Raw genomic sequence first — 26,463 nt, 5'->3', positions numbered from 1 at the left:
CCGGGCCTTTCACAATCACTCCACAGCGCTTGACGTCAGTTTGGCAAGGGTACATCCTACGAACCCAATCAGTGTCGATTTCACCTGATTTAGATTGGACTGCATACATGCCAATGCAATGTTTGCTAGAATTTGACTATAACCAATTCTTAAATTTGGATTCTCTCCTGGTACCAAATATGAGACTTAATTAAACTCTAACGGCAATAATACCACACAACTCTAAACTGAAATGCCTACCCTCAATATCCCAAGACCAAATCAAATAGTCGACGTTAAAATCAAAGATGGCCCACTTGCAGTTTTTATGGGACCAGCCATTGAAGGCCAAGAAAAGTTAAATGCCGGGGGGTTCGGGTATCTGATCACCCACACAGACCTCTCGCCTGGATCTGGAAAATAGAGAATCCGAAAAGTGCTCATCGACCTCGGGCCGCCAAAATATTGGAAGACGGATCTACCGGAACCCCCTGTGAAAAGAATTAGTACTCGGGAAGACGATGGAACCGTTATTGCTATCGAAAAACATATATCCGAGGTACTGGAAGATGGCGGGATCGAGTTGAATACCATAGAGGCGTAATATGGAGGTAATATTACGGGCCCAACCTGCATGTCTGTGGGACTGTTCGACTAATTTTAATATATAAAGCCATGCGTACTGGGATCACATGGGCCGTCCCTCTCTTTTCCCTCCATCTGTAAACCTCATCGTGGGACCATCAATAGTCTCCAAATTCTCGCCAGGGATGCCCCGTTCTTCTCCCATGAGTTTTCCGGTCGAGAAGTAACCGAACTCTCGTTCGAATCGTCGGCTCTAACAATAGGGGGTATGAAAACCATAGATTTCTTCAAAGACGGAGGTTTTTACATCCTGGACGCACCCGGTCATGCCGTCGGACATGTAAACGCTCTGGCAGGAACTGCTACTTCACAAGACGGTCTCGATGATACATTTATCTTCCTCGAGGCGGATTCATATCACCTAGGCTCACAGCTGCGGCCAAATCCTTACACCCCTTTTCCTAGCTCCATCGAAATCTCCAGTTTCTCACACTGTCCCTGTCCTGGTGAGCTATTCGAACGGATCCACCCGCTTCCGGTTGGCGGGGATCCATCTGTTACCCCGTTTCAGATAATTCCTGAGGAATCGGTTGCTATAAATATTAAAGATGCGCGAGAAGTTATACGTAGAATCCAGGCGTTCGATGCAGATGGAAGGGTATTTGTGGTTAACGCTCATGAATGGAATTACTACGATGTGCTGGAGGTGTTTCCTGAGAGTGCAAATGAGTGGAAGACGAAGGGATGGAAGGAGAAGGCAAGATGGAGGGTTTTGGAGGGTTTCCAGGGGGCAGTAGATTTGATTTTTACCGATAGAACCTAGAGGTTGTTTGCGTATGTAAGGTCTAGGTATCATCATGGGGTTGTTGTCGGCAGCAAACTACCCCGGTTCGAATCCCGGGGCCTATGGAGTGAATATGTAGGTCAACATCTGAAACTCCGTATCCTGTATCCTGTATGTATGTATCCTGTAATACAGGGTAGTAAGTAATTAACCCCAGGAGATTTAAGCAACCGGCATCGATTCGGCTATTCTTTGACACCAGTGATACTTTTTCGAAGCTAGTATACGAGACCAGTTGAGTCATTTTCATTATCTGGGCTCAGGTGCAGTGGGACCGTGGATGTCATCCACGCCCAAATCTCCGAAAACATTCTAAAGATCCCGCCTCTAATAGTAACCATCCAAGCTTTTCTATAGTTAATCTTGCCATACCGACGATTTCAGCGAAGAACTATACCTTACGCTTCACCTTGCCTACCAGGATAGCCCGCCAAGGAAGTTTTAGGGGATAATCATCGTCATAGGTGGTTGAGAATCCTAGTCAGAGGGAATTAATATCGTTGATAATGACGATTGATCTAGATTTTGGAGATCACTGCATGCATATATACAAAGTGCGTTGGTGGTATAATCTACGATTTGCACAACCCCAGAATTCTTTCGAATCTACGCCGTAGATTTTATTAGATATACGACGGTTAGGTGGTCTCGAAGGTTTTGTCCGTAGGGCTATATTCCGAGAAACACCAGGTTCCAGGTTTGTAAAAATTGCATTTGCTTGTAGAACGTTTAATTACATATTCCATGCGTTTTCAGAGCTGCTACCTTCTGAGAACGAGGTAACATTTAACTCTGGATCAGGTTGTAGTTCGTAGATAAATGTTATATTAATTAATACCCCGCGCGCCTCGCACAAAACCGCCATTATATATTAGTACGCACAGAGTCAGACAAGATAAATGTGTGCGACAGTAAAATGTAGTCAGATATAATGAAATTATGATTAAAAAGGACAAAGGAAATATGAAATAAAACGAAAACACGCTAACCGGAAGAATAAATAGCAGAAGAAGACAAAGTTCCCAAACCCCGAGGTTGTTGTACACTTCTCGAGATATATTTCCCATCTCTTTTCTTTTACATATCCCTACCATCGTTCGCCGCCTTAACCAACTCCCTCAACTTCTCCACTTTAACCCCCTTCTCCAAGCTTACACCGCTAACTCCAATACACCCCATAATCGCCTCGATGACCCAATTTTGACAATTCCATTCCTTATCCACATTATTAACTTCCACCTTCTCAAAAATCTCTTCGACCTTCTTGACGTCCTTTTCGTAAACCTTTCCAACATGTAGTACGTGCGCCAGACTCTGGGATTTTAGAACATATACATCATCGCGTGGACGATACTCGAATAGTGGGTGACCGTGAATGACGTGGTGGGCGGTTCCCGGGTGGGAGAGTGATTTTGTGATTATGATGGCCCAGTGGTCGGGCTTTTGGTTGCCAGAGGCGTCGAGGCCGCGGTCGTAAGCTGCGATGTAGATCTGGAGGGCTTGTGGACGTTTGAAAAAGTTGAGGCCGAACATTTTGGATGAGATTTTTTGTTTTAAATCGCAGGCGGTGAAAGTAAAAGAAAGTGAAGGCTTTTTAGAATATCGTTTTTAAAAAAAGGATAGGAGAGTCGTTTGTATGGTTTATTGTAAATTTTGGAGCAGTCGTAAGAGCGTACTTTTGAAATCGATTTGATATTCTGTCGTACTAGTTAAAGTGACAGAAGGGGCGATTCAAAGGGAGGACGTCGTGTCGTTGATTGTATTAAATTTTTGCTTCGAGGGTATGATATCTGATGGAGGACTTTTAAAATGATTGTTCTCCCCTTTCTCTGTTTTTCTTAGAAGTAGGAGATTCTGGCGTAATATCTATTTTTGAAATATTCTTGAAATGGAATGAATTTTTGAAACCGCTGCAAAGGAAAGACTCTCGACAATGATTTTTTGTGTAACTGAACGATGACAAATGAATGTGAATTGTGGTTGGATTTTGTGTATTTGTGTTGAAAATGTGGTATTTTCCTCCAGCTTTTCTGCGCCGCAGATAAAGAATGACAAAGCAAAGAATAAAAAAATTATTTGAAAAAAGGTGGTTAAAAGAATGAAAAAAAAAACTGCAGATGAGAAACGAAGAAAGGAAAGAATGGCTTTCTAGAAGTCAAGAAAAATTAAAAGTTCTCCGATTTCACGTCCTTATGTACAATTCCTGCGTTCGCTGATCTCGTGGACCCACTTTCTCAGCCCGAGCATGGACTCCCGTTCATGCTAGCGAATTCATTTTAGGGTGCGGGTTTGCAATACCGCGCGCGTCTACTCATATCCCGGCCTCGAAAGGATTCTATTGGTTGCCCTCCGTGGCCCTTCGCAGAATTTCCCACCCCACCATCTGGCCTGCGGTGTGGGTACCTGCAGGAACATCGAAGGAACAAGAAGGCCAGCCAGTGTCGTGAGGGAATTTAACGCCGACAGCGCTGAATTGAGGCAGAACCTTAATCGTTCAACCATCCCCGGAGATTAACCCGATAACGTATTCTCTGGCCTTCGCGATTTTCCATATCTCTTTCCCATTCTTCTTTTATCGTGCATACTTTATATAAACGTTTCAAATTTCATCGCTCCAACCCCCTATTCCGATACATACAAACATTGCAGCCTACGCTTATCCCATTGTCGCGCCGTCGCTAGCCATTGATATTCTCCTCGCGAATTTCGATAGCAGTGGACCCCCCCGGTTGAGATGAAGCACGTCTAAACCGGGGTAAACTATTGCGATTCCCGAGCGCCGCAGGAAAACAGCATTAGGAGGATCGCGCTCGAAAAGAGATGATGGTGTCTTTGAGTCCTAATAGTTTCTAACAATAGCTAGAATCCCTACTTTCTCACTGCTTGCTTTGTGCACCGCTTCTCTCACTTTCTTAGGTTGTCTCGATTTGGTACAGAGCTAGCAATCCTAAGCTTCACCCCTCTTTTTTGCTCTGCCGCAAGTGGGACGACTTTGCCCCTTCCTCACGCAATATCGATTCCCAAAACCTTGGGTCGACTACCCCCCTCGAGAGAGTGTTTCTCATTTCCGACGACAGAGGAACAATAGAGGGTCTCGACTCGCCGCATGAACGCATGAACCGAAACCAAGTCTTGGCTCCTACGTGTTCGCCATAGTCACCTCATATCAACCTCAAACCCTTACGCCACAGCCGCCCACCCTTTATTTTCACCGCCGCAAGAGGTTGCACTACCAACGGTCCGAGAAAAACCAAGAAGCTTAAACTGGTCAAGGCATAAAAGTACAAATCAAACCAAGAAATCAACCTCACTTGAACGTAAACAAAACAAAACACAGTCAGATGCTCCTAACCTTCGACCTCTCCCTATCCCCCCGTCCCCTTCCCTCGAATTTCCAACCCAAACCCCTCCATCCGGTCCATAAAACATACTTGGACTTAAGAATCTACATTGCTAGAACTTTATACAAGTTCTTTAGTTTCTTACAGAGGTTGTTTAAATTTTGGATCTTCAAGAAGAACGATCGATGTGTGAAAGGGAAGGGGAGTAGTAATCCTGGTTTTCGGGTGGCTAGGATTTCTGGGGGGTACTATATAAAATGGGGGGTAAGGGATGTGGAGGCTAGGGCGATGGGATTCGTAAGAGAGAATACGGGAGTACCGGTTCCAAGGGTCTTGGGGTTTTGGAGTCATAGGGAGGAAACAAGTTCAAAGATCGGTTCCACGTCATCGGATGGGAAGAATAAATCTGAAACGAAGAGAAGGGAAAGCGCTGGGTCGAGTGGATTGAATTACATGCTCATTGAGGCGTTACCCGGTGACCCGGTTGGTGAAGTTTGGGTGGAAATGGATGATGCTGCAAAAGGGAGGTTTAAGCAGGAGTTCGTGGGTTACCTCAGGGAACTTAGGGCGCTGCAGCAGCAGCCGGCCCCGGCAGGGGGTATGGTTGCGAAGGAGAGCTCACCCGGCGCAGATGTAGAGGATGGAGTGAGACTTGGGTACATCAGTGCGATTAATCACCAACCTCTGACGGATCATAGGATCGCGACGGTACCCTACGGACCGTTTGAAGACGTGGAGGGTTGGCTGGAGTGTGAATATTTACTCGGCTACGTGGCTAAGGCGAGGCCTAAGGAGGTGTATGACAGGCTGGGACGAGAGCTCAAGAAAAGGGATGTAAGAGTGGTGTTTACCCATTCGGATCTGACGCCTAGGAATGTAATTGTGGAGAAGAAGAGCGGACGGATCACAGGAATCGTGGATTGGGATTCTGCAGGGTGGTGCGTCGAGTGGTGGGAAGGGGTTAAGGGAGTTTACGGATGGAACGATGGAAGCTTCGCCCAGAAACAAGACGATGGGGACAAGGGAACTACCGGTCCAAGTGAAGATAGTCTAATGAGGGTGTGGAAGGCTTTGCTAACAGAAGTCGTAGGCGACTTTGATGATGAACTCAAGGCGGATGAGGAGATGAGAGATATCTACGGGTTTCCGTATTAGTTTTACGATTATTGTTACGAACGGCGTTACCGGTGTGGATAGCATTGGCATTGGCTCACGAGGCGTAGGGATGGTATGCATGTACATATAATGCATTGAAGCGGGCCGTTTGCATTAAACATTATGTTAGGGGATATATAAGGTCTAGTCGTCAGGATATATGCGAGACTCCATCTTGTCGACCAGTAGTTCCAAACACTGGATATGAATGTTTAGATAGCAGCCGGTTGATCCTGACACATACTCAGCATCTACGCTTGCTTGTTCTCCCAAGGTAGGCCCTTTGCCTTCCTCTCCCGCAGTACGATCCCGTCGTGTCCTCTCCTTACAAAGATATACACGATAGTACAAATCCAGGTCAACAGAGTTTCAAACAGAAAGCCCACCCTTGGTGTCGGACCAACGAGCGCCGACCTTGCTGCTCTGGCCAAGAAGGTTGTGACGGGGAGTGTTTGGCCTCTTTGTAGCTCTTCCAAGCAGTATTTGGCTACATCTTCTGGCGTCTGCGGTTTATCATCCTCCTCTTCGAGTTCCTTCAACACATCAGGTTTGGTCAAGTTCTCGTTCTCAAGACCTGGGGACAGAATCCCTCCAGGGCAACAGCAGTGAACACCGATATCATAAAGAAGGCATTCTTGACGTAGAGTATCTGTTAAAGCGCGAAGAGCGGCTTTCGGACCGACGTACGAGCTGTAACCGACTACCGGGCAGAGGGCTGCCAAAGATGATGTGAAAATTATCTTTCTTTGATGGTTTCCATCCGTAGGATATTTCTGGGTCGGTGGTGGGCGAGATGTCATCCGTTGTAGGACATTGTGAGCGATGTATACAGCTGACCAGTAATTAGTTTTCATGGCCCATTCGAGGTCCGTAGGTTGGTAGTCCCTGAAGAAGCCAGGGTTTGCGCCACCGGCACAGCACCATAAGATCTCGGTATCACCGATCTGTGCCTCAGCTTCGGTGACCGCCCTCCGTGCGCCCTCTGCCTCAGAGAGGTCCGCGGAGATGACTGCCAGCTTCTGGCCAGGGTACTTTGATGCATTGGCATCCTGCAAGCCGTTATTAGTCCCAATCTAGGGTAAATGAATGGTGACTTGATAATTGGAATAGGATATGATATGTACGCACCATGACGGCCTGGATCTCCTCTGCAGCAGCAGCTAGTTTCTTGAGGTCTCGGGCTACAATCGCGACATTAGCACCCAGCGAGGCTAGTAGAACAGCCACTGCCTTTCCCATGCCCTGGGAGCCTCCGGTGACTATGATGTTCTAGTTCAATCCAAACCACAAGTTAGCTATACAGCTCTTATCATGCAAAACTAGATACCAATATCGAACGGCGAGGTGAGGGAACCAGCTTACGCGTCCAGCAACTGGCATCTGATTCTTCGCGAAGAACCCCATTGTGAGAGATGTAGCGACGAGGAGAGTTGCGACAGTGGTCAAGCCGGGAAGGGACATGCTTTTGAAGCAAACGCAATGGTCAAGTGGAGATATGATAGGTATTAATCTTAAGTATCCGTAGGCTGACCCCTCCTGTCTTAAGTACCCGTAAGCTGACCCCCTCCTGTAATGCGAAACCCCGTAATCACGTTTAGCCGTGAATTATCCGTGCTCTGGTTCACTTGACCGAGGTGAGGTGGCCTGCAGAGTCCCAGAACTGGGCAAAGCTTAGCTTGGGAATCTGGCCCGTCCAAAGGTCGGCAGGGGTATTTTGTTCGGCACATCTTGTCAGTGTGGGGAATCGTCAAATTTCTTTTCTGACCAACCTTTCATTTCCATCCGACGATATCAACATCCCAGACATCGCCAGCATCCGGTAGAAGAGAGGAAGGGTAATCACGGAGCATTTACGGGAGCATCTGGAGAGGTGTTTGGAAGCTGGGAGAAGGCATGATCCGTCCGCAATGGGTCTGCCTGCACTGTCTCTCACGGGCAAGGACAGCAACAGCCTCTCGTCTGGCGCTCGCACGACCAGCTTTGGCACAGAACATCATCAGACGACAATCGCATAGTATGCTCGTCCGTTTCAAATGGTTGCGCGTATCTACTTCTATAACACTAGCTAATGTGGGGGGATATCCAGCTTCTGCGCGTGTTGACGGAGATGAGGACTTTTTCCTGGCGGGCTCCCTCCTCAAAAGAGCAAAGCAGCTTGCGACCGAACATGACGTCCTCGAGGGGCAATTGATGGAGGATTTCGATACCAAGACGGCAGCAAGGGCAGGTCATCTACGGCCGGTGTCGGAAGCTCTAAAGGAGTACGAGGCGGCAGTGGAGGTACTGTGAGATCCCCTGCACATGCCTCGTTTCGGTTTTGCTGCTACTTTGTCTATTCTACACTAGCTAACAGACGTCTACGATGTAGAACCTGAAGGAACTCCGCGTGCTGGCATCGGATCCCGAGTCGGACTTGTCTGCCATGGCGGCTGACGATATACCTCCCACGATCGACCAGATCCGTACATCCTCCGCCGCGTTGACCGCCTCTCTTGTCCCCAGACACCAGTTCGCCGCCTTTCCCTGTACGATCGAAATCCGCCCGGGCACCGGTGGTTCGGAAGCTACACTATTCGCAAACGACCTGTATAAGATGTATACTTCGCTTCTCAGTAACCTCCGTTGGCAGAGCTCGGTAATATCTTATCAAACGCACAACGAGATCGGCGGTGAAGGCTGTTCGGAGGCTATTATAAGTGTATCCACACCTGAATCTTACGATCTTCTACGCCACGAGGCTGGTGTACATCGCGTGCAACGAATACCGGCTACTGAGAACAAGGGAAGGACACACACATCCACGGCATCGGTGATGGTGTTGCCAAAACTCGGAGACGAAGAGGGAGATTTCGAACATGGGACGGACGATGACCCTTTGGCACAAATCGACATGAAAGATGTTAAAACCGACGTCATGAGGGCTAGCGGTGCCGGTGGACAGCATGTTAACAGAACGGAATCGGCCGTTCGAATGACACACATTCCTACCGGAATTGTTGTCGCAATACAGGATTCTCGATCACAGCATAAGAATAGGTCTTCGGCACTGACGATTCTCAAGGCGAAAGTGGCAGAGAAGAGGAGGAAGGAAAAAGAGGAGGAGGCATTGAGCATGAGAAGAGGGGTAGTTAAAGTTGGGGCGGGGAGGAGTGATAAGATTCGGACATATAACTTTACTCAGAATCGAGTAACGGACCACAGGAGCGGACAGAGCAACCACGACCTGCCGCGACTAATGGGAGGTGATGGCCTGATTGAAATGATTGAAGGAGTGCGGGAGTGGGACAAACAGCGGAGTGTCGAGGTGATGCTGGCGCTGCAGGAGATGGAAGATTCGAAGAAGAACAATAAGAAATAGCACATACTTAACTGTCTACACACCAATATACCCAAGTACTTGGCCTCTAGACCAGTACTTGAATAAATATCCTGTACATACAATTCAACTGCACATATCTACCTTATACCCATGATGTAACATAGTCCCTATTGTCCGTACATCATGGCTTTGTGAAGTATGGGAATCATATTAATAGCTCACCCTCGATTGGCTTAACGACCTCCCTCATCCAGCTAGTCAAGTCGTCAGTTAACTAGTATTTTCCAAGCTTGGCCGCTTTATCGGCTTATCGGCGTGTTTCGTTAACGTTCTTTCTGCGGGAAAAATTTGTGCTTTGAAAAATTCAAAGCGAATTAATTCCACACGACCATTTGTTAGCGACTCCACCATCTCTTCTCCTCCACCGCCTACATCATCGAGTCCGAGTTCACAAGGCTCGGTCGCAGGATCATTCGATTTGAATCTCCGGCTGTCGACTATTTTTTTGTCCAGCTGCTCCTCCTCCCGACGGTACCGACATTACCAGCGGGATATTCGCCGGTTGTTATACCTAAGCCTCTTGCCTCCATTACGTAGCGCTAGCTAATTAATCCAAACCGTCCCGCCCGAAGGAAAGAAAAAAACAAATTCGCAGAGAAAAATTACGTCCGTCGTCCTACGTTCGCATTCGGATCTGAATTCCTTCGATCGGTATTCTAGCTCGCATCTCCAGCTAGTAACATTACGCTACCAAATTCCATATACCCGGGAAGAAAGAGGGAAAAAACACCCGTTAACGCCTTTCCGTCACGGCTCTTGCTACCCCACCAACCCACAACTGGAAGACGACAAGAAAAAAGAACCACCATGTCGAATGCTATACCCTCTACACCCGCAACAGCGGCTTTACCTATCGACGCTTCGTCTTCGCTATGGTCTCGCTTATCCGGCTGGGTTGCCGATAACAAAGCTGTCGCTTATACTATTGGCGCTGTAGTCGTCGTCGTTACTGGCGCCGGCGTTGTTTACTACTTGAATACCCAGAAGGACGGTGACGTCAGGAAGATTGGGGAAGTGCATATTTCCGAATCATCATCGGGGGAACGTCAAGATGGGTCCGTAAGAAAAAAGAAAAAGAAGTCCAAGAAGACGAAGAAAGATGAGGCTGAGAAGGGTGAAGGTGCCGCTGCCACATGTACGGTGGTGCTTTGGATGCTTTCTTCATCTGGATATTGTGCTAATTGACTACTGAGCAGCTTCACCCCCACCAGCAGCGACCGTTGAAGCCGAAGCCGAAATGCCCGAATTTACAGAAGAAAACGTTACAAGCTTTACCGCTGAGGTTCGAATACCCTCATCCATTGGAGACGGAACTCGCCAATTGGCTGACACAAAACACCCTACAGGAACGAAAGGTATTCGCTGGCAAGCTGAAAGGTCAAGGAAACGAAGCCTATAATGCCAAAAAGTACGACGAAGCTATAAAACTCTATACCCAAGCCATCCTCTGCAAGCCAGATCCGATATACTACTCCAACCGAGCTGCCTGCTACAACGCCCAGAGCAACTGGGAAGCTGTTATCGAAGATACCACTGCCGCTATCGCCTTAAACCCAGAGTACGTCAAGGCCTTGAACCGACGGGCAAATGCTTATGAGCAGATCGGAGAGTTCTCGAAATCTCTATTAGACTACACTGCCTCGTGTATTCTCGAGCAGTTCAGGAACGACAATGCAGCTGCAAGCGTTGAGCGATTGCTCAAGATTGTAGCAGAAACGAAGGGGCGGAAGATGTTGGAAGGAAAGCCAAAAAGGTTGCCGTCGCCCACATTCGTTACAAACTACCTACAGAGTTTCAGAGAGAAGCCAGCACCGGAGGGACTGGAAGATGCGACAGACGAGAACACCGGAGACTACTGGTTGAACAAGGGATTGCAGGATATCAAAATCAAGACCGCGCAGAGCTATGAGGACGCGGCCCAGGCATTTGACAAGGCGCTGGAGCTAGGTGTTTCTGAGAAATACCAGGCGTTTGCCTACAACATGCGGGGCACTTTCAAGTACTTGAAGGGAGATGGTGCTGATGCTCTGGTAGATATCACTAAAAGCATTGAATTCGACCCGAAGATGACGCAGAGCTACATCAAGCGTGCCAGCATGATCCTCGAAACCGGCGACAAAACAGGTGCCGAAGAAGACTTCCAGCGCGCTATTGATCAAAACTCCGAAGACCCCGACATCTACTACCATCGCGCCCAGCTTCACTTCATCACTCTCGAGTACTCGGAAGCGGCTCGAGACTACCAGAAATCAATCGACCTGGACCGCGATTTCATCTACTCTCACATTCAACTCGGTGTTACCCAGTACAAACAAGGCAGCATCGCCTCTTCCATGGCTACCTTCCGCCGCTGCGAAAAAAAGTTTGAGAAGAATCCTGATGTGTACAATTACTATGGTGAACTATTGCTCGACCAGAGTAAATACGAAGAAGCTATTGGGAAATTCGACCAAGCGATCAATATGGAGAAGGAGGCCAGGCCGATGGGAATGAACGTGCTGCCGTTGATCAATAAGGCACTTGCGACCTTCCAGTGGAAGCAGAACTACGAGGAGGCGGAGAAGTATTGCAAAACTGCTTTGATTTGTAAGTTTCCCTCTTTGCGGTTCCGTTTGAAGGTGTATAGGAATCGGAGGCTCATGCGAACTATTTATAGTGGATCCGGACTGCGATATCGCTATTGCAACGCTAGCACAGCTACTACTCCAACAAGGAAGAGTTGCAGAGGCTCTCGAGTACTTTGAACGGGCAGCAGACTTGGCAAGGACGGAAGGCGAAATTGTGAACGCCTTGAGCTATGCCGAAGCGACGAGGACGCAGTTGGAAGTGCAGGAGAAGTATCCACATCTGGCAGCGAAGATGGGCGCTTTGTCGGGCGCTGCAGCTATGAGTGGGATGCCGAGATAAGCCAATCGCTCTTTCTCACACACATATTCTGTCTCTTTTTTTGATCCATTGGATTTGAATCAAGTCTCCATTGGATTGTACTATTGAAGGTTGTTTGGGGCAGCTGCGATAGTCGGGAAGGTTTATGCAGATACTTAATTCTTTTTTCCTACTTCGTTATTTCATTCTTCTCTTTGTACATTGCGGATTCGATTCTTGGGACCGCGGGTTTTTTCTTTCTTCCACACTTCTTTCATTCGTACTCTTCTTGGCCGTGCGTAATCTCCTCCCTTCTTACTCTATTGTTAGCATTGGGGTTCTTTCTTGGGTCAAAAGGGACAAAAAGGGTTATGTGCATTAGGGATCCCGTACGCATGGTTATTGCACGTTGTTCTCTCCACTCTAGGCGGGGGGTGTATATTTAGGCTTCCTAGCCGTTAAGACGATAATTTACCATATCTTACTTGGCGATTCTTTGTTTGCGAGCGTTTCCAGGTTGGGGCAGTGTAAATATAGATCTCATGAAGCCGGCCACTGGTATATAGTGTGAAGTAATTTTTGAATTTTATATTTTTCAAAACAAAGAGGTAGTAGCTTTGTACAAAAGATTCCACACGCGCGCTCCTCCTTTTCCTCCTTCCCTTCCTTCCTCGAATCGCTATAAACAAAAGTCGAAGTGGAAAATATAAAAAAGAACCATTTTCTCCGTATACCCGAATATCTACACCGTGGTCCTGTGATTCACAATCAGCATGTCTGTTCTAGAGGTTTAGAGGGGGGTATCAATGCATACCCCCGAGGTCCTTCGAGATACAATTTACTGCCCAGCCTTAGCAGCCGCTCTCTCCTGTTCGAGCTTGAAGTAGAAGGCATCACGTTGACGAACGGCGGGGACGTGGTATCCGTACCTGGATTCAATTCCCACGAACGTTAGCGACGAATTGAGCAACAAGAAGGACGTAGCTAGGGAATACTTACCACCATCCAAGACCGCAGGCGACACCGCCACCTATTACAGTCATGGGAAAGAACCTCCGTTAGTCCGTTTGATCTTGTGATATGGATATACCTGATTCGGTGTCATGATATATATTCCCGCCCCGGGTTCCTCCGGTTTTCGACCCTTTCGTGCAAATGATTTTGATATATCGGGATTTCGTATCCTTTCGACGAACTTTTCGGAGAAACTGTCGTTGCAGCGGCAGAATGGGAGAGGGGTTGCATACCGATAGCAATACTAAGATCGAGAACAAGTCCCTTCTTTAAACGACCGGTGATAGGTGCGATTGGCATTGTGACGGTATTTGATCTGTCTTTCCGTTCAGGAGATTGTAGGAAGGGAGGTATCGGTATCGGTATCGGTATCGGGCTTTCGCGGTGAAGGGAAGAGTGGAGAGTATCCGGTTTTTTTTGTTCGGAGGTCTGGTTTGGAGTCGTTGACGTCGAAAATGTCGAAGCGAGGTTGATTTTTGCCAAGACTATTTGGGTTTGGGTTTGTTTTCGGAAGGATGACAACACGGATGGGTTGGGGTCAGGCCACTCTTGGATGCTTGATTACTACGCATCATATGTGACTCCAATGGAGGTCATTGGGATAGACAGCAGTGTCTCCATCTTCTCCTCGGTGATATCATCGCCTGCAGGAATCTGCAAATGAAAATTTTCACTTATTCTAAAAAGAAAAAGAAAAATAAATTTTATCGTCGTGAGCATATGAGGAAAACGCCTCTTTATCAACTGTTGCATACTGAAGTTGAGGATCGAGTTGGGCCAATTTATTTCAGACGACGGATGAAGCTCTTCCTCGAACCCAGCGAATGTAATAACTCCTCGCCCTTGAGTTTTAGAAAATTTACAATATACCAAATATTTCAAAAAAATATGATTGTAGCATTAGATTACTTGATTAATTGAAAAGTCTAGTGCAACCAGGCTGTCCCCTTTGGGAAGCATAATTCTGTGGCGTAGGCATTTCAGAATCCGGCGGAAGATGCATTGGGTGGAAAATACGATGCCTTTTTTTTAAAAAAAAAAAAATATGTCACACAGTTAGCATCTCCGTAGATTCTACGAGCCGGGAATAACGCGGTATAAAAGTTGGAACGAAGGAGTGGGAGATCTTACAACCCTTCATTCGGCACTAATAGTGGATATCGTCGCAGAAACTTCCAGTTATGACACCCCTCCCTTTGTGACTTCCGGGTACGAGAGCTGTACATGCTATAAACCGCGTTATCCATATCGTCAAAGCTCGCTGGATATAGCGTTATACGCCCTCTTCCGGTAGAACCATGATGGTTCGCTGTCCAGTCGAGAACGGGCTTGTGTTCGTGGACAGCGATGAAATTTTGGCGTTCCAGCTCCCATAGCTATAATTTTCAAGCTCTTTGACCTCTTTACCGGAATACCATTATAAAGTTCGCTGTTTATCATCTTTTCTAAGCCAGACACTATCGCTTGGACTGAAAGTTCATTTCGGAAATATTCATGTTCCACCGTAGATGTTGAACGTTTGAGCTGGATTGAAATAAAGAGTACCTCAAGGTTGGTAAAGGCATGGAGCGGGAATACAATAATTGAAGGAAGGCATTTACAGGAATCGGTCGAGCTGCAGTATGAAGAAAGAAGCCATTCCACCTTAGGGTCTTTAGTGAAGTAAAGTTGTTAAGGGCTAGATTACGCTTCCGGCCTTCCATGGATCCCAGTGCGTCAAGATGGAGGCAATTGGGCGCGCTGCCATGACCATTGGCCAGAATAGCGAAGATACTTGGACTCATCTCGAGACGAGATCGTCATCTATTTGGTTTTGGGCAAAGATGTTAACGTTGGTATGGATGTCGATAGCCTTATAAAGAAATAACGGTGGAACTGGGTAGTTCTCACATAAAGCTTTTCAACCGTGCACCCCCAAGTCTTTGAAGAAACCCCTCCATGTTCCCATTAACCATAGCCGCAGCTCCATCTTTCCATATCTTTGGAGCAGTATGATCCTCAAATTCGGCAAGGAGTACAACATTGATACTTGCATTTCGCAATATTCTATAGATTTAGATTTAATAGCAATTGAATAGCCTCGGATTCCTTACATTAAACCCCGTGTAGTTCATGAATATCCGAAATTCAGGCAGTAAAATTTCTGACATCGAGCTCGAAGTGATAGCCATGGAACCATCCCAAACCCTCCTAAAACCATCTGTATCGTCTTTAGAACGATTGCAACCTAGAGAAATTACATGTTGCGGTATATCATATCTATAGATTTCGGGTAGCATAGACGATCTCTTTTATCGATTATCACGTCATAGCCGGGATCAATGTCCCCGAGATCCTTAATGCTCACTGGCTCAAATGTTATATTTGTATTATCATCTGCGCTGGAGGTGTATCACTTTCCAGGGCCGGATAGCGCTTCGTGAGTGTATGATTGAATCCGTGTCGTTTTCTCCTATCGCAACAACCTTCAAGTTGTCCGATCTTCTTAGAGGTGTCGATAGAGGTTCGGGGAGGCGATCAAAATCAAGTTCCGTCGGCCAGTCCCCAGATCCATCTAGCATCGCTTCAAGGGCAGCTCGAGTCTCGCCAATCTGCCCGTAAGAATCCGTGTTGAAAGCCTCGTCGTCGAGAATACCCTTGTTACCTACACGTTGAACCACAATGGAGAGCAGTTCGAGATTGCGGAAGGCATGAAGTGGGAGCCTTGTCAAGAGGGCTGAGGGCCTACTATCCGCCTAAACCGCGTACGATCTTCAATGTTAAATTTTTGATATATTGATAATTCGTTAAGCTTAGGACACTTGAAAGATAGGTTTAGAAGTCTCGTGGAAGAGACCGGATCTTCAGCGGAATTATAGCTAGTTGCGCAGAGTGATGAGGCCCTAAGGGTTTCCCCGTGATGAAGGATTGCTGATTCGATGAGAGAACTGAGTACGCCGTCGAAGGTGATATATAAATCCACTAGACCGGTGAATTTAAGGAGATCTTTTGTTACCCCCGGGGACATAGATAGTGATGATGAGATACGAAGCCGTTGAATTCGTGAATATTGCGAAATAGAACCAAACACTAAGGGGGCGCTGCCGTGACGAACGGCTAGATGAATAAGAAGCCTCGAGCTTATCTCGAGCTTAGCATTTCGCCAATCATATTAGCAATACCCTGTTTCTGAAGCGTTCCGTGAGGTCTCGCGCCTATAGCTAATATAGCTGTATTCGTCGGCAGGGTGATCGCCCCCCGGTTCTAGCGAGCAGAATTAGCGCGGTGTAATTTCGAGTGGTTTGGATTGAAAACGAGTGATCGCATAAACCCCGTTGGCAGTGAAGGTCCGGGCCAAAGCCGGATGATTACGATTTCGTAGAGGATCGGGGGGATGATTGAATTTCATCATCGGGAGATAAGGCATAGTGCCTAGAGATCTCATCGCGAGAGCTGTGGGCCATGCATGTCCCATACACAATCAGCCTTTGCATGCGCACATCTGGTTCGAATTTAGCTAAAGATTTGATCTGGTGCCTTACCGTGGAGAAACTTGAGAGAAGCAGTTCGTAAGGGTGTCCTATTTCAAGATCTTGTGATCTTACTTGATGAATCTTAAAGCTAAAGGAAGGATCTAGCTCTTCTGGCATGGTTTAAAGAAGGAACATTGTGAGCCGTGAATTGCTGTTGTTCCATGGAGGGGTAACGTTTTTTTTAGGCGGGCATTTTCCCCTGCCACGCATACGCACACCACAATCCTGGTTTTTAGTCACGGTAAAAGTCTCGTGCTATGAGAAAAAGATAATATTTGAGCCATTTAAATTTCGATTCTCGCCTGTATCATTCCACATTTTCTTTCAAAGACATGCCGCTATAAGCTAATACGTAAACTATATCGCAATGACTCGAAAGAACGGAAGGAAGAAAGGACATAGAAAAAAAAAGCGGGGCAGATGAGTACCGAGGAAGGGGGGAAAAGAAAAAGATGACACGGTGCGAGAGGAAACGACCGCTAGAGCTGATCAGTAAAGTAATAGTAGTAACCCTGTATAAACGCCAAATGTTTGTCAATCAATAACAAAGGTAGTAGTAGTAAGCAAAAGTAAAGCACGTAAGCGTTTCGGACTGTCTAAGAAGGATGTAATGTAGTAGGAAAAGGTGAAGGGCCCCGCCAGAGTGGAAATTCGTATCAGTAGAGGTCGTTTGTGTAAGAAGGGATTAAGTCAGCGGAGAGGATATGAAATGTAATAAAAAAGATGCCGATGGCAATAATAGAATGTCCAATAGGAAGAAGAGAGTTCACTTTTCATTCATCGAGAAGGCATTCAATCCCTCCAAGGATTGTCGAACTCGGCACTAGCCCCGAGGCTTGGCTGTTGTCCGTGTAGCTTGCCAGCTTGCTTCAGGTCGGCGCTTCCATGCTTTCTGAGCGCCTGGCTCAACGTCTCGACCGTGACCTCGCTGTGGTGAGCAGCAGTGCTCGGAGCAGGAATACTCATATCCTTCTCCATACTGAAATCACTAAGTCCCAAACCAGTACCGGGAGGAGAATGAGGAACCTGAGGAGGAGTTCGAATCGGTGAGTTTGAGCGAAGCGATGGAGCTCTGTTATTCGCTTGTGAAACTGTCGACTTGCTAATCTGCGATAACTCCAGGTTGGTGGAAGATTGTGAAGCCTGTTCGTTTTCGGCTTGGACGACATCGGCGAATGAGATGAAGGACAGACGACGCTTGTCAGCCGATGCGAGAGACGAAGTATAGCCGTGTCCGATAGATTCATCGCCACTGTGCGCAGACTCTTCGGCCCATGGGTTGGAATAGGTCTCCGGGTGAGAGAGGACGGTGTGATGAGAGGTTGAAGAAACAATTTCCACGCGGTCCGGATCGACCGAAGAGTCGGTTATCGCCAAGGAAGTAGCTTCGAGGACGGCGGGAATGTGGTTCTCAGTGGAGAAGTGAGTAGGGATGGAAGGGCTTCCAGGTGGAAGGGAAGGGCCTTGGACGTTTCGCTCGAAGATGGAGGAAGTCGAAAGTCGCGGAGAACCAGCTTTGGAGCGACGCTGAGAGCCGAAGTGGCTTGAACGAACCGGAGAGACAGGTGAAGTCGTGCTGTTCGTACCAGTCGACTTGGTCTCCGGTGGGGAGATGGTGGTAATTGGAGGGATGGCGGGAGTCGAAGAATTCTTGCTGCTGTCTTCGGAAGTTGCTTGCTTCTTCTTGCCAAAGTTGAAGAAGCTGCGACGCTTCTGCTGGGTAGGCGTCAACTGCGCCTTTTCGCTCTCGCCAGAGATGGTATCCGGTGGAAGCTGGTGTATCGATTCACCAAGAGGCGCCGGCGCACTGGCGGTCGTCATTGTGTGGTCCGAAGGGTAGAATGGTCTGAAGCTGGGATTATGAGAGAGGGTAGATGAACTAGGGATATCGTCTGTGAAGTCGATGAGGGAGTCGGAGTGTTTTGAGGGAGGTTGGTTATGTGGATGTTGAGGTTGATGATGTTGGCTGCTATGGTAGCTTTCGGTGGAATTTGATGGGGCAAGCACAGGGTGGCTAATCAGAGAAGAAGCTTCGTCGGAGTGTATTGGCGCATCTGCGATATAAAATCAATACTTTTGGATCTTTTTTTTTGTCGAAAACGGAATCGCGAAGGGAGGACAAGACAAGTTAACGAACAAGGGAGTATTTATTCCGAAGAAGGTGACGATGGTACGTAAGGTGAGAGAGAGGAGGCGATGGTGGTGGTGGTGGTAGTAAATAGGTGGGAAGAGGGATGGATCCGAGCCAGATGACATAGCCAGAACAAGGCTCGGTCGGTCGGTCGCAGAACAGGCTAACAGACCAACAGGCTAACAGAACAGGAACAACCGCCATGCCATGCCTGTGCGATGACCTGCAAATTTGCGAACCAAAACCCAAACCAGTCAGGATAGCGCCGGGGAGAACAAGGCACGGTCACACTTCAGCGGAGCACTAAAATGGCACTGTACGCTGATACTAACACTTTCGAGGATATCATGCAAAAGATCTTTCCGAAACACCACATCTAGGGATTCGAATAAGATCTGTTTGCGTGATGTCAACCGCAAGACGAATCAGAGAACAGTAACGGCCGTCGGACGGCCGTCGGGCAGCAGCCTTAAAAGCAATCATGGGAACTGGTCTCTAAATCTGGCAAAGTAGATGGTCCAATGACAGGAGCTCGGTCTCGTCTCTTCGATGCTTCTTCCCGGTGGTGTCCACGTCCAGTGACCTGCTGATCCTGCTCGGACACAGAAGGGGATCAGGATATGGCTTCTATCGTGGAACCAGACGATGCAGTGAGTTGTCAACTACAGTCATGGTGATAGAAGATGGAGGAAGGAACAGGGAGCTTGCATGTAACGGCAAAAGACAGAGGACTCAGGCAGACAGTTGTGCTACGGCGACGAAGACGACGACGACAACCCACTAACTGCTAACTGCACTCTGTCAACGGGAGCTTCGGACGGAGCAGCTTCAGGGACCTCGTCCGTGAACCCCTCCTCTTGGCCATGGTTCCCTGTTCTGTATCATCCACCACCACCACCACCACCATTTCGTATTGCCGATTGCGCACAGTGACGCCGGTCTAGCATGCATTCCTTTCCCTTATTTGATGTTGCTCGAATCTTGACTTCTCCTGCATGACCCGCCTTAGCGGCATCTCATCGCTCATGTCCTTTTTTTTTCTTTTGCCTTCGCAGTCACAACCGATGGAATGTTTGGCCGCAGGAGACCGAAGAGAGAAAAAGATTCCTCGAACCAATTATCAATGCTTGGCCGGCTGACGCCCTTGATCCTGCTTGATAAGGCAAATATATGTCTGCAAGATATCAATACCCAAATATGAAAAATCAATAAATAATTGACTCCCGTATCTGCATCTATATCGATATCGCGATGTTCCATGCATGGAGTTTTTCAAGAAGAAAAAGAAAAGAATCGAACGAAAATGGGTCGCTTCTGTTACCCCCCTTTCAGATCCTCTTTCTAGTCGAGGTCCCACCCGGAATGAACAGTATCCTTCCCCGGTGCAGTGAACTCGTCTAAAAAGACCCCAATACTTTCCCTCTTGGAACCTGTCATCGACAGGAACCATGAAGCGATTCGGGACCCTGGGTTGGCGGCACAGGAAACCTTTTTGTTCTTGTTTGTCCGAGAGTATTTCCCTCAACAAGACAGGTCATGCGCAAAGCAAAAAGGGTAAAAAAAACCAGTCTTTCGAAGACAAAGGCAAGGGGAACTCCCACCGAGGATGGAACAAAAAAAAATGGCAGCAGGATCTATGGCATTTTTTCTTTAACAAAAAAAAAAAAAAAACCTGCCCATCGATGGGGCCTGGACACTGGGAATTGAATACGAGGGACGGGAAGATGCAAGACTCAATGTAACGATGGCGACAGATTGCAAAAAGGCACAAAGATGATATCGATACCGATATCATATCAACAGTATATCTCCCCTATCAGCTTACCTAGTATCGGTACTGTCGAATCCGTCGATGGGGCGACGGATTTTCTTTTCCAGAAGAGAGACATGTAGTACGTTTGGTATGAGGATTGCGTTATCGGTCGTACGTGTCGGCCGCAAAAAGGATATTTAAAAGTCGGGAATTTAGGACGACGAGATTGAGTGCTTTCTTTACTAGCTTCGGCCGCCCGTTGGGAATTGGGATCCTGATATAGACGTATTAATCTTCTAAGCTCGTCGCCGTCGGTGAGATTTTGAACTAGGGTGTAATATATTTGGAATCCGAGCGCGGGCTGAGCTAAATATTTGGCTGGAATCGGGACCGTATGTTCTCACAATGCAATCCAATGTAGATTGAATTGAACGTTGTACGACCGAAGACAGATACAATGGGGACGAGAAAGTCGTATATGTTAAAGAAAACGGGAAATACTTTAAAAAGGAGAAGAGAAAGAAATCAGGAGTCGAGTCGCCCCGAAGCTTGAAATTAATCCGGGCCCGTCACACACAGCTTAGAGTTGGGTTTAGAAGGCCGACTCGAAAGCCACAACCCCCAACGAGCAACCTGCGGACACGGTTAACCTCTTGGTTTCACACCAAAACGGCGACACCGCTGTGAAAAGTTTTCGAATGTCGGCTTGAGCTGGCTGCCTGGCGATTGGAGCTACGTAATAGCGAACAATGGGGCCAAAAAATAGAGCTATTATGGAGAACGACGGTGGCATGCAGCTGATGCAGGGTCAAGAACGTGAGCCAGTTCAGCGTCTTTTGTTTCAGTTCGCTGTTTGGAAATCCAATGACGCATGTAGGCTTGGCGTTCTTTATTATTAACGCCACAGTACGCAAGTGTGGCGTGGTTACGAGGCGGTGCTATCACGTGCTTGTGGTTGGGTAACACAAAAACAACGCGTGTTGATCCAACAAACCTTTTCTTTTGCAAGCAGTTCATGAGGCTAAGGTTTAGTGACCTAAATTCGAACTTGCAATCGGATTAACCTAGCTTTGTATCCAGAATAACCTTCACCCTTAGAATATAGTTTGAAGGCTTCTAGGTTTTACTATTTTTTCGAGCTAAGTGAGGCCACCCACCATAAAATAGGGAAATAGCTTAAACCATTATAATTATGCTTCAATGTCGACCTAGATTCGGAACCAGACGGAAAAATTATCCTTTCAAAATATTGATAGTACACATGCATGACATATTTTAATCTATAATCATGATCTTGATGGCAATATATGCCGATAAATGAGGACGCAGAACAGGAGATGAAATATGAAATGCGGGGATAATCAATGCCAAGACTTATAACAACGTTGATATGAGCACCAATAAAACCTTAACTAGGTCCTTTCCAATAGACGAATGCCTGCCCGTATTTTCACTGGTCCGCAATACCCGAAATGTCTCACCAACTTCTTTCTAGAAAGTGGTCAGCGATACTTCGACTTCACTTTGGGATCGAGGCTATCGCCTACTTTGCCGTCTCGTAAATCTACCTTGTATAATCGGTTAGTCTTATAGACAAATATCACGGTATTTTCCTTGGAGGAAAGGGTATCGGATTTGCAAGCTTCCGGGTGACCCTCCCTTTCTCCGGAAATGGAACTAATGCCATTCAGATATATTTCAACTAATCGCCGACAGCCTTGCAAACATAGTTTAAGCCGAGATCTGCACAGTTCTGCAGACCCTGGTAACAAGAGATATCTCTGTCCTCGCCTAACTACGGAGTGCGCGGGTCTCAAATAGAGCACTCCGTTCCGTTGTCGGGAAGGTTGAGTGCATCGAGGATGTTCATTCTTGGTTCCAGCTTCTTCTGAGGTAGCGTTCTAGACTGATACTGCACAGCAGTATACGTACTGCGAGTACAGAGTAATTACTAGGCCCCTGCCCATACCCACATGCACTGTTTATGGATCTTTCCAGATGCATGCACATGGAGAACTAGACCAGCTCCCAACTTCAAACGTTCAGTAATTCACTCTCGATCGCAACATGCCCAACCAGTGCTTTACTTTAATAGAAATACTATTCTTTACCCTCCTCAAAATCCGAATTGATTTTTATTATATCGTCTTTTCTCTGGCGGAAGTTAAAATACAAATACTCAAGCTTGAGTCTCAGCCCCTTTCGAGAAATTGTGAGTAAAGCCTCCTTCGCATCGGTTATGCCTAGTAGTCCTTAATTCCGACAAGCAAATCGAGACGATACTTGAGTTCCACACCCCGCCGTCCTCCGAACACGTGTACACGGGTCGTAGTCTATGTGGCGTTTATCCGTGCACACCTAGATACCGTATGTGGTACGAAAGTCTTGGAAACATTTAAACCTCACCTTCGTTTCGTTAAGAACTATCGATGCGAAAGATAGCTCCTGTTTCGAGTAAAACCCAAAGTTTCTACTAGCTGTTGGACGAAAAAGAAGTGTCCATGTGTCGAGGCTGAATTGATCGAAGACAGTTAGGTATTTACTTAAGTAGATACCCCCAGCCAAGATGCGTACATCACAATCCTGGCATCTTTCCCGACTTGTCTTGAGAGTGGGTCGTTAGCCTAGCATTTATGCAAGAACCCTGCACCTCGAAGCGAGATCGAAAATATCTCGATGAAAATCGAAAGAATGCTTGTGATACAACAGCTAGCTAACCAACGGGATTATAGTGTGGCAGACTGGTTTACAAAACAATGGCTAATTGTCTTGGCAATCTATACACATTCAAATATCCTTCATCTTTGAGAGATTTCGGACCTTGCCGTTTGGGGTGTCTGCAGCCAGGACGCGAAGGTCTTGGCACTCATCAATCGTGAACCAATATTAGAATACATTCATTTACATCACTAAACGTACCTCTTGTGACAATTCATTCACGATTTCAGACATGTAAAGGAATGGAGGGGATTCGTATTTTCGGCCGAACCTTCTGCAGCACCGTAGTGCAGCTAGCCGCCCTTAAGACCTTTCGTTGCATTTTCGTTGGAGTATATCATAACCAACACGTGGTGGGGAAGTACAGATCCGGATCCATGGTTCTGGGAGGCATACGCCTCGGTAATCAGTGCCATGGTATGTTGCAGAACGATTGCTTGATGCTAAAAGGTCGCCTTTGTTGCCTAGCTAGCTTCGGCAATTACGATGCGGTACATTTGGCACGAACTTCATCTTGTGATTTAGAGCTGCTTTGGCTTATTCATCCCTTAACAATCTGCAAGCATGCTTGGAACGTAAGACTGCATATATAGCCGCCAAAAGCATCAATAACGCCTAACCTGAATGGTCTCGGGGATGCGGTTCGTCTCTTCTAATCCAGGCAACGCTAGATTGGTTTCGGATGTCGCGTGTGTCTGTGTGTTAGCCAATCACTTCCACACTAACGAGGATATGAATTCTTGGAAAGTTTATTCCGCAAAACTGTCCCGTTATGATTTGCTTTGACGGTCCCATTAATACACTTTCGGTTTGCGGGGCGATGGAGGTTTAGAGCCCTGCTAGCTCCTGAGACTAAGTTACCGAATTCTTTGTGTTACATTTGGGCCTGCCTATAACTTCATCACGATCCCCACAAACCTTTTGGTTCTAAATTTACTATTTTCTTCCATGTTGATAGTTACACATTAATTATAAGCAACATTTCTTCCAAATTATTTCGTCATGTCCCTGTGAAGTAATCGCCAGATTATACTTCGGAAATCTACAGTTACTACCTAACACCCCATCAAGCGAAAACACTCCTTAGAGGGATTGAGAGAACCCAACTTAGAAGAATTTACAAATGTGCCTCCAGGAACGGTCCAAGCGAGCGACTGAATTCCAACAAAGAATCTTAGGGTGTTAGGATGGCAGTTGGTGGCTCAGGACTTGTAGTATGGGTTGTCGCGGCACCGATCGTATCGATGGTGCTATGCACGGGAGGAGCCGCTGCCCGACTGTTCACCCGAGTCAGGTTTGCAAATCAAGAGTTGTTTCTTGAGGATTGGTTGGTTATTGGGCCGGCGTATGTATGTTTCCCCTTTGCCTGGTGATCTTGATATGGAATTCCGGAATTCCAAACTATAAATTAATGGGTCTCGAGACTAATCGCGAATGGCTACTGAAGATTTGTACTATGGGGGTAGCCGTCGCGATGATTGTTGCCACTGGCTATGGTCTTGGATGGCATACGGACTATGGGATCAGCCCAGCCGATGTAGAGAAAACAATGAAGGTGCGTTATCGAAGTCCCTATAATATATACTCTATTAGTATCGAGTTTCCCTAACACTGGATCGTTAGACGATATGTAAGCAACCTCGAGCACGCCTCGCGGCTAAACCTACTAATTAATACGGGAAAACTTCAGACGCCATCCAAATCCCATTATTTGTCGCCGTCGGCGCCATCCGCACATCCCTCCTCCTTTTCATTCAACGCCTTTCGCACACTTGTTCCTGGTCCGTCCATATCCTTGCAACCATACTTCTTCCTATCAACATCATACATATTCTCGTTGCTATATTTCTATCCATTTTTAGATGCAATCCGATTAAGAGTACATGGGATTTCAATAACTTATCGTATACTTGTATACCCCGAGCGGTCAATTATACGTTGGTAACGATCGGCTTGGCGATTGATCTTGCGATATTCCTGTTACCGGTGGTGTTGGTGGTTCGGTTGAAAATTAAAAGGAAGAAAAAGTTGCAGAGTATTGTCATGTTTGCGTTAGGTGGAGGGTAAGGAACTATTGATCCTAGTGCACAATACTCTCGAATAAGTAAAGTTACTAACCAGCGCAACTTGGGTCTTATAGTGGGTGTATCGTCGAATGTCTACGCTTCAGCCAGTTACGTGATGCAGAAACCAGTAGCGATATCACTTGTATGTGCCACTCCATCCGCTTATATTTCTTGACATGGCACCTGTCTAATTTTCTTGTTCGATTCTAGATACATCGAGCATCCTCATAATTTTCATATTTTTTCAAGTAATCTTGGGTATGCTGTGCTGTTGTGCTCCAGCCATAAAAGTATTCGCAGCCAGCACCTTCGCCTCGAAATTTAAATGCACGAAACACCTCGTATCGGAGTCGACCGGAGATGTACGCGAGACAGATCCTACACGAGACCCCCTAGTGTTACAAGAAACCCTGAGGGGGGAGACTTAGAAAGTGCCCCAGAGTCGTTTGAAGAGGCTTCGATATCTGAGTCTATGGGATGGGGACCTACTGAGCGGATAGAAATGGAAACCCGGGGGCCCGATACGGTGAATGATAAACAAGATAAAAATGGAATGGTAGTCAAGGAGAGGAAGATTATAGATCTAAAGGAGGTTCTTGAGTTGGATTCTCAGAAGAGAGCGGCTTTGGAAGTACCATTGGATGGTGAAGGGCCTGGTAGTGCGAGGAGCGGGAGTAGCGGTCGCACAGACGAGTTTCAAGCTGTGCCTGTGGAATGGGGACGGGAGTTATGAGTAATAAATAAATCACGACAAGATTGACTTTTTCATACATGATTGGCTATATATCTTTTTCTCTTTTTAGCCCTGCATTCCTTATTTTTGATTGTATGTTAGCATGTTTCATACAGACCTATGAGCGTACACGTAAGTAAACTTTAATGAATACTATAATACTGAGCCTGTATAATATTATACGGGTATTACCCATGACCTAATTTAAGTACTTCGGATCGAGGATTGATTTCCCTGCGCTGACTATAGGCGAACTACCAGTCTAGGTTTAGTGTTTTGACCCTCTGGGGGCTAAGGTTTACTTATGTTCATACCCTGTGGGAATCCATCTTACCGTTTAAATTTGTCGCCGCCGGGCCTACAGGTCTACGACACAGCATAATTACCT

At 46.8% G+C, this 26,463-nt stretch overlaps 8 protein-coding genes across 8 annotated transcripts; 5 read left to right on the top strand and 3 right to left on the bottom strand.

Annotated features, from left to right (window-relative positions):
- Positions 1-584: 584 nt before the first annotated feature.
- On the top strand, positions 585-1,387 carry DFL_005542 (uncharacterized protein; the record flags this gene model as incomplete). Its single annotated transcript, XM_067634816.1, has 2 exons — positions 585-590; positions 653-1,387. 2 exons carry the CDS (start codon positions 585-587, stop codon positions 1,385-1,387), a joined length of 741 nt encoding a protein of 246 aa, XP_067489308.1.
- A 1,098-nt stretch (positions 1,388-2,485) lies between these two features.
- DFL_005541 (uncharacterized protein) lies at positions 2,486-2,941 on the bottom strand (the record flags this gene model as incomplete). Its single annotated transcript, XM_067634815.1, has 1 exon — positions 2,486-2,941. One exon carries the CDS (start codon positions 2,939-2,941, stop codon positions 2,486-2,488), a length of 456 nt encoding a protein of 151 aa, XP_067489307.1.
- Positions 2,942-5,037: 2,096 nt separating this feature from the next.
- On the top strand, positions 5,038-5,904 carry DFL_005540 (uncharacterized protein; the record flags this gene model as incomplete). The annotated part of the gene is made up of 1 exon (XM_067634814.1): positions 5,038-5,904. One exon carries the CDS (start codon positions 5,038-5,040, stop codon positions 5,902-5,904), a length of 867 nt encoding a protein of 288 aa, XP_067489306.1.
- A 251-nt stretch (positions 5,905-6,155) lies between these two features.
- DFL_005539 (uncharacterized protein) lies at positions 6,156-7,365 on the bottom strand (the record flags this gene model as incomplete). The annotated part of the gene is made up of 3 exons (XM_067634812.1): positions 6,156-6,953; positions 7,033-7,173; positions 7,267-7,365. 3 exons carry the CDS (start codon positions 7,363-7,365, stop codon positions 6,156-6,158), a joined length of 1,038 nt encoding a protein of 345 aa, XP_067489305.1.
- A 432-nt stretch (positions 7,366-7,797) lies between these two features.
- Positions 7,798-9,262, top strand: DFL_005538 (uncharacterized protein; the record flags this gene model as incomplete). Its single annotated transcript, XM_067634811.1, has 3 exons — positions 7,798-7,918; positions 7,991-8,184; positions 8,273-9,262. 3 exons carry the CDS (start codon positions 7,798-7,800, stop codon positions 9,260-9,262), a joined length of 1,305 nt encoding a protein of 434 aa, XP_067489304.1.
- An 828-nt stretch (positions 9,263-10,090) lies between these two features.
- DFL_005537 (uncharacterized protein) lies at positions 10,091-12,190 on the top strand (the record flags this gene model as incomplete). Its single annotated transcript, XM_067634810.1, has 4 exons — positions 10,091-10,418; positions 10,480-10,565; positions 10,630-11,869; positions 11,940-12,190. The coding sequence occupies 4 exons, from the start codon at positions 10,091-10,093 to the stop codon at positions 12,188-12,190; spliced, it is 1,905 nt and encodes a 634-aa protein (XP_067489303.1).
- A 5,276-nt stretch (positions 12,191-17,466) lies between these two features.
- On the bottom strand, positions 17,467-18,495 carry DFL_005536 (uncharacterized protein; the record flags this gene model as incomplete). Its single annotated transcript, XM_067634809.1, has 1 exon — positions 17,467-18,495. The coding sequence occupies one exon, from the start codon at positions 18,493-18,495 to the stop codon at positions 17,467-17,469; it is 1,029 nt and encodes a 342-aa protein (XP_067489302.1).
- Positions 18,496-24,750: 6,255 nt separating this feature from the next.
- On the top strand, positions 24,751-26,075 carry DFL_005535 (uncharacterized protein; the record flags this gene model as incomplete). Its single annotated transcript, XM_067634808.1, has 6 exons — positions 24,751-24,831; positions 24,900-24,906; positions 24,967-25,339; positions 25,417-25,484; positions 25,553-25,600; positions 25,771-26,075. 6 exons carry the CDS (start codon positions 24,751-24,753, stop codon positions 26,073-26,075), a joined length of 882 nt encoding a protein of 293 aa, XP_067489301.1.
- Between the last annotated feature and the right edge of the window lie 388 nt (positions 26,076-26,463).

Source organism: Arthrobotrys flagrans (genome assembly GCF_004000055.1).
Source record: "Arthrobotrys flagrans strain CBS H-5679 chromosome Unknown unitig_9, whole genome shotgun sequence".
Lineage (NCBI taxonomy): Eukaryota > Fungi > Ascomycota > Orbiliomycetes > Orbiliales > Orbiliaceae > Arthrobotrys > Arthrobotrys flagrans.
Note: the sequence above shows the minus strand (reverse complement) of the source record. Positions and strands in the feature narration are given on the sequence as shown.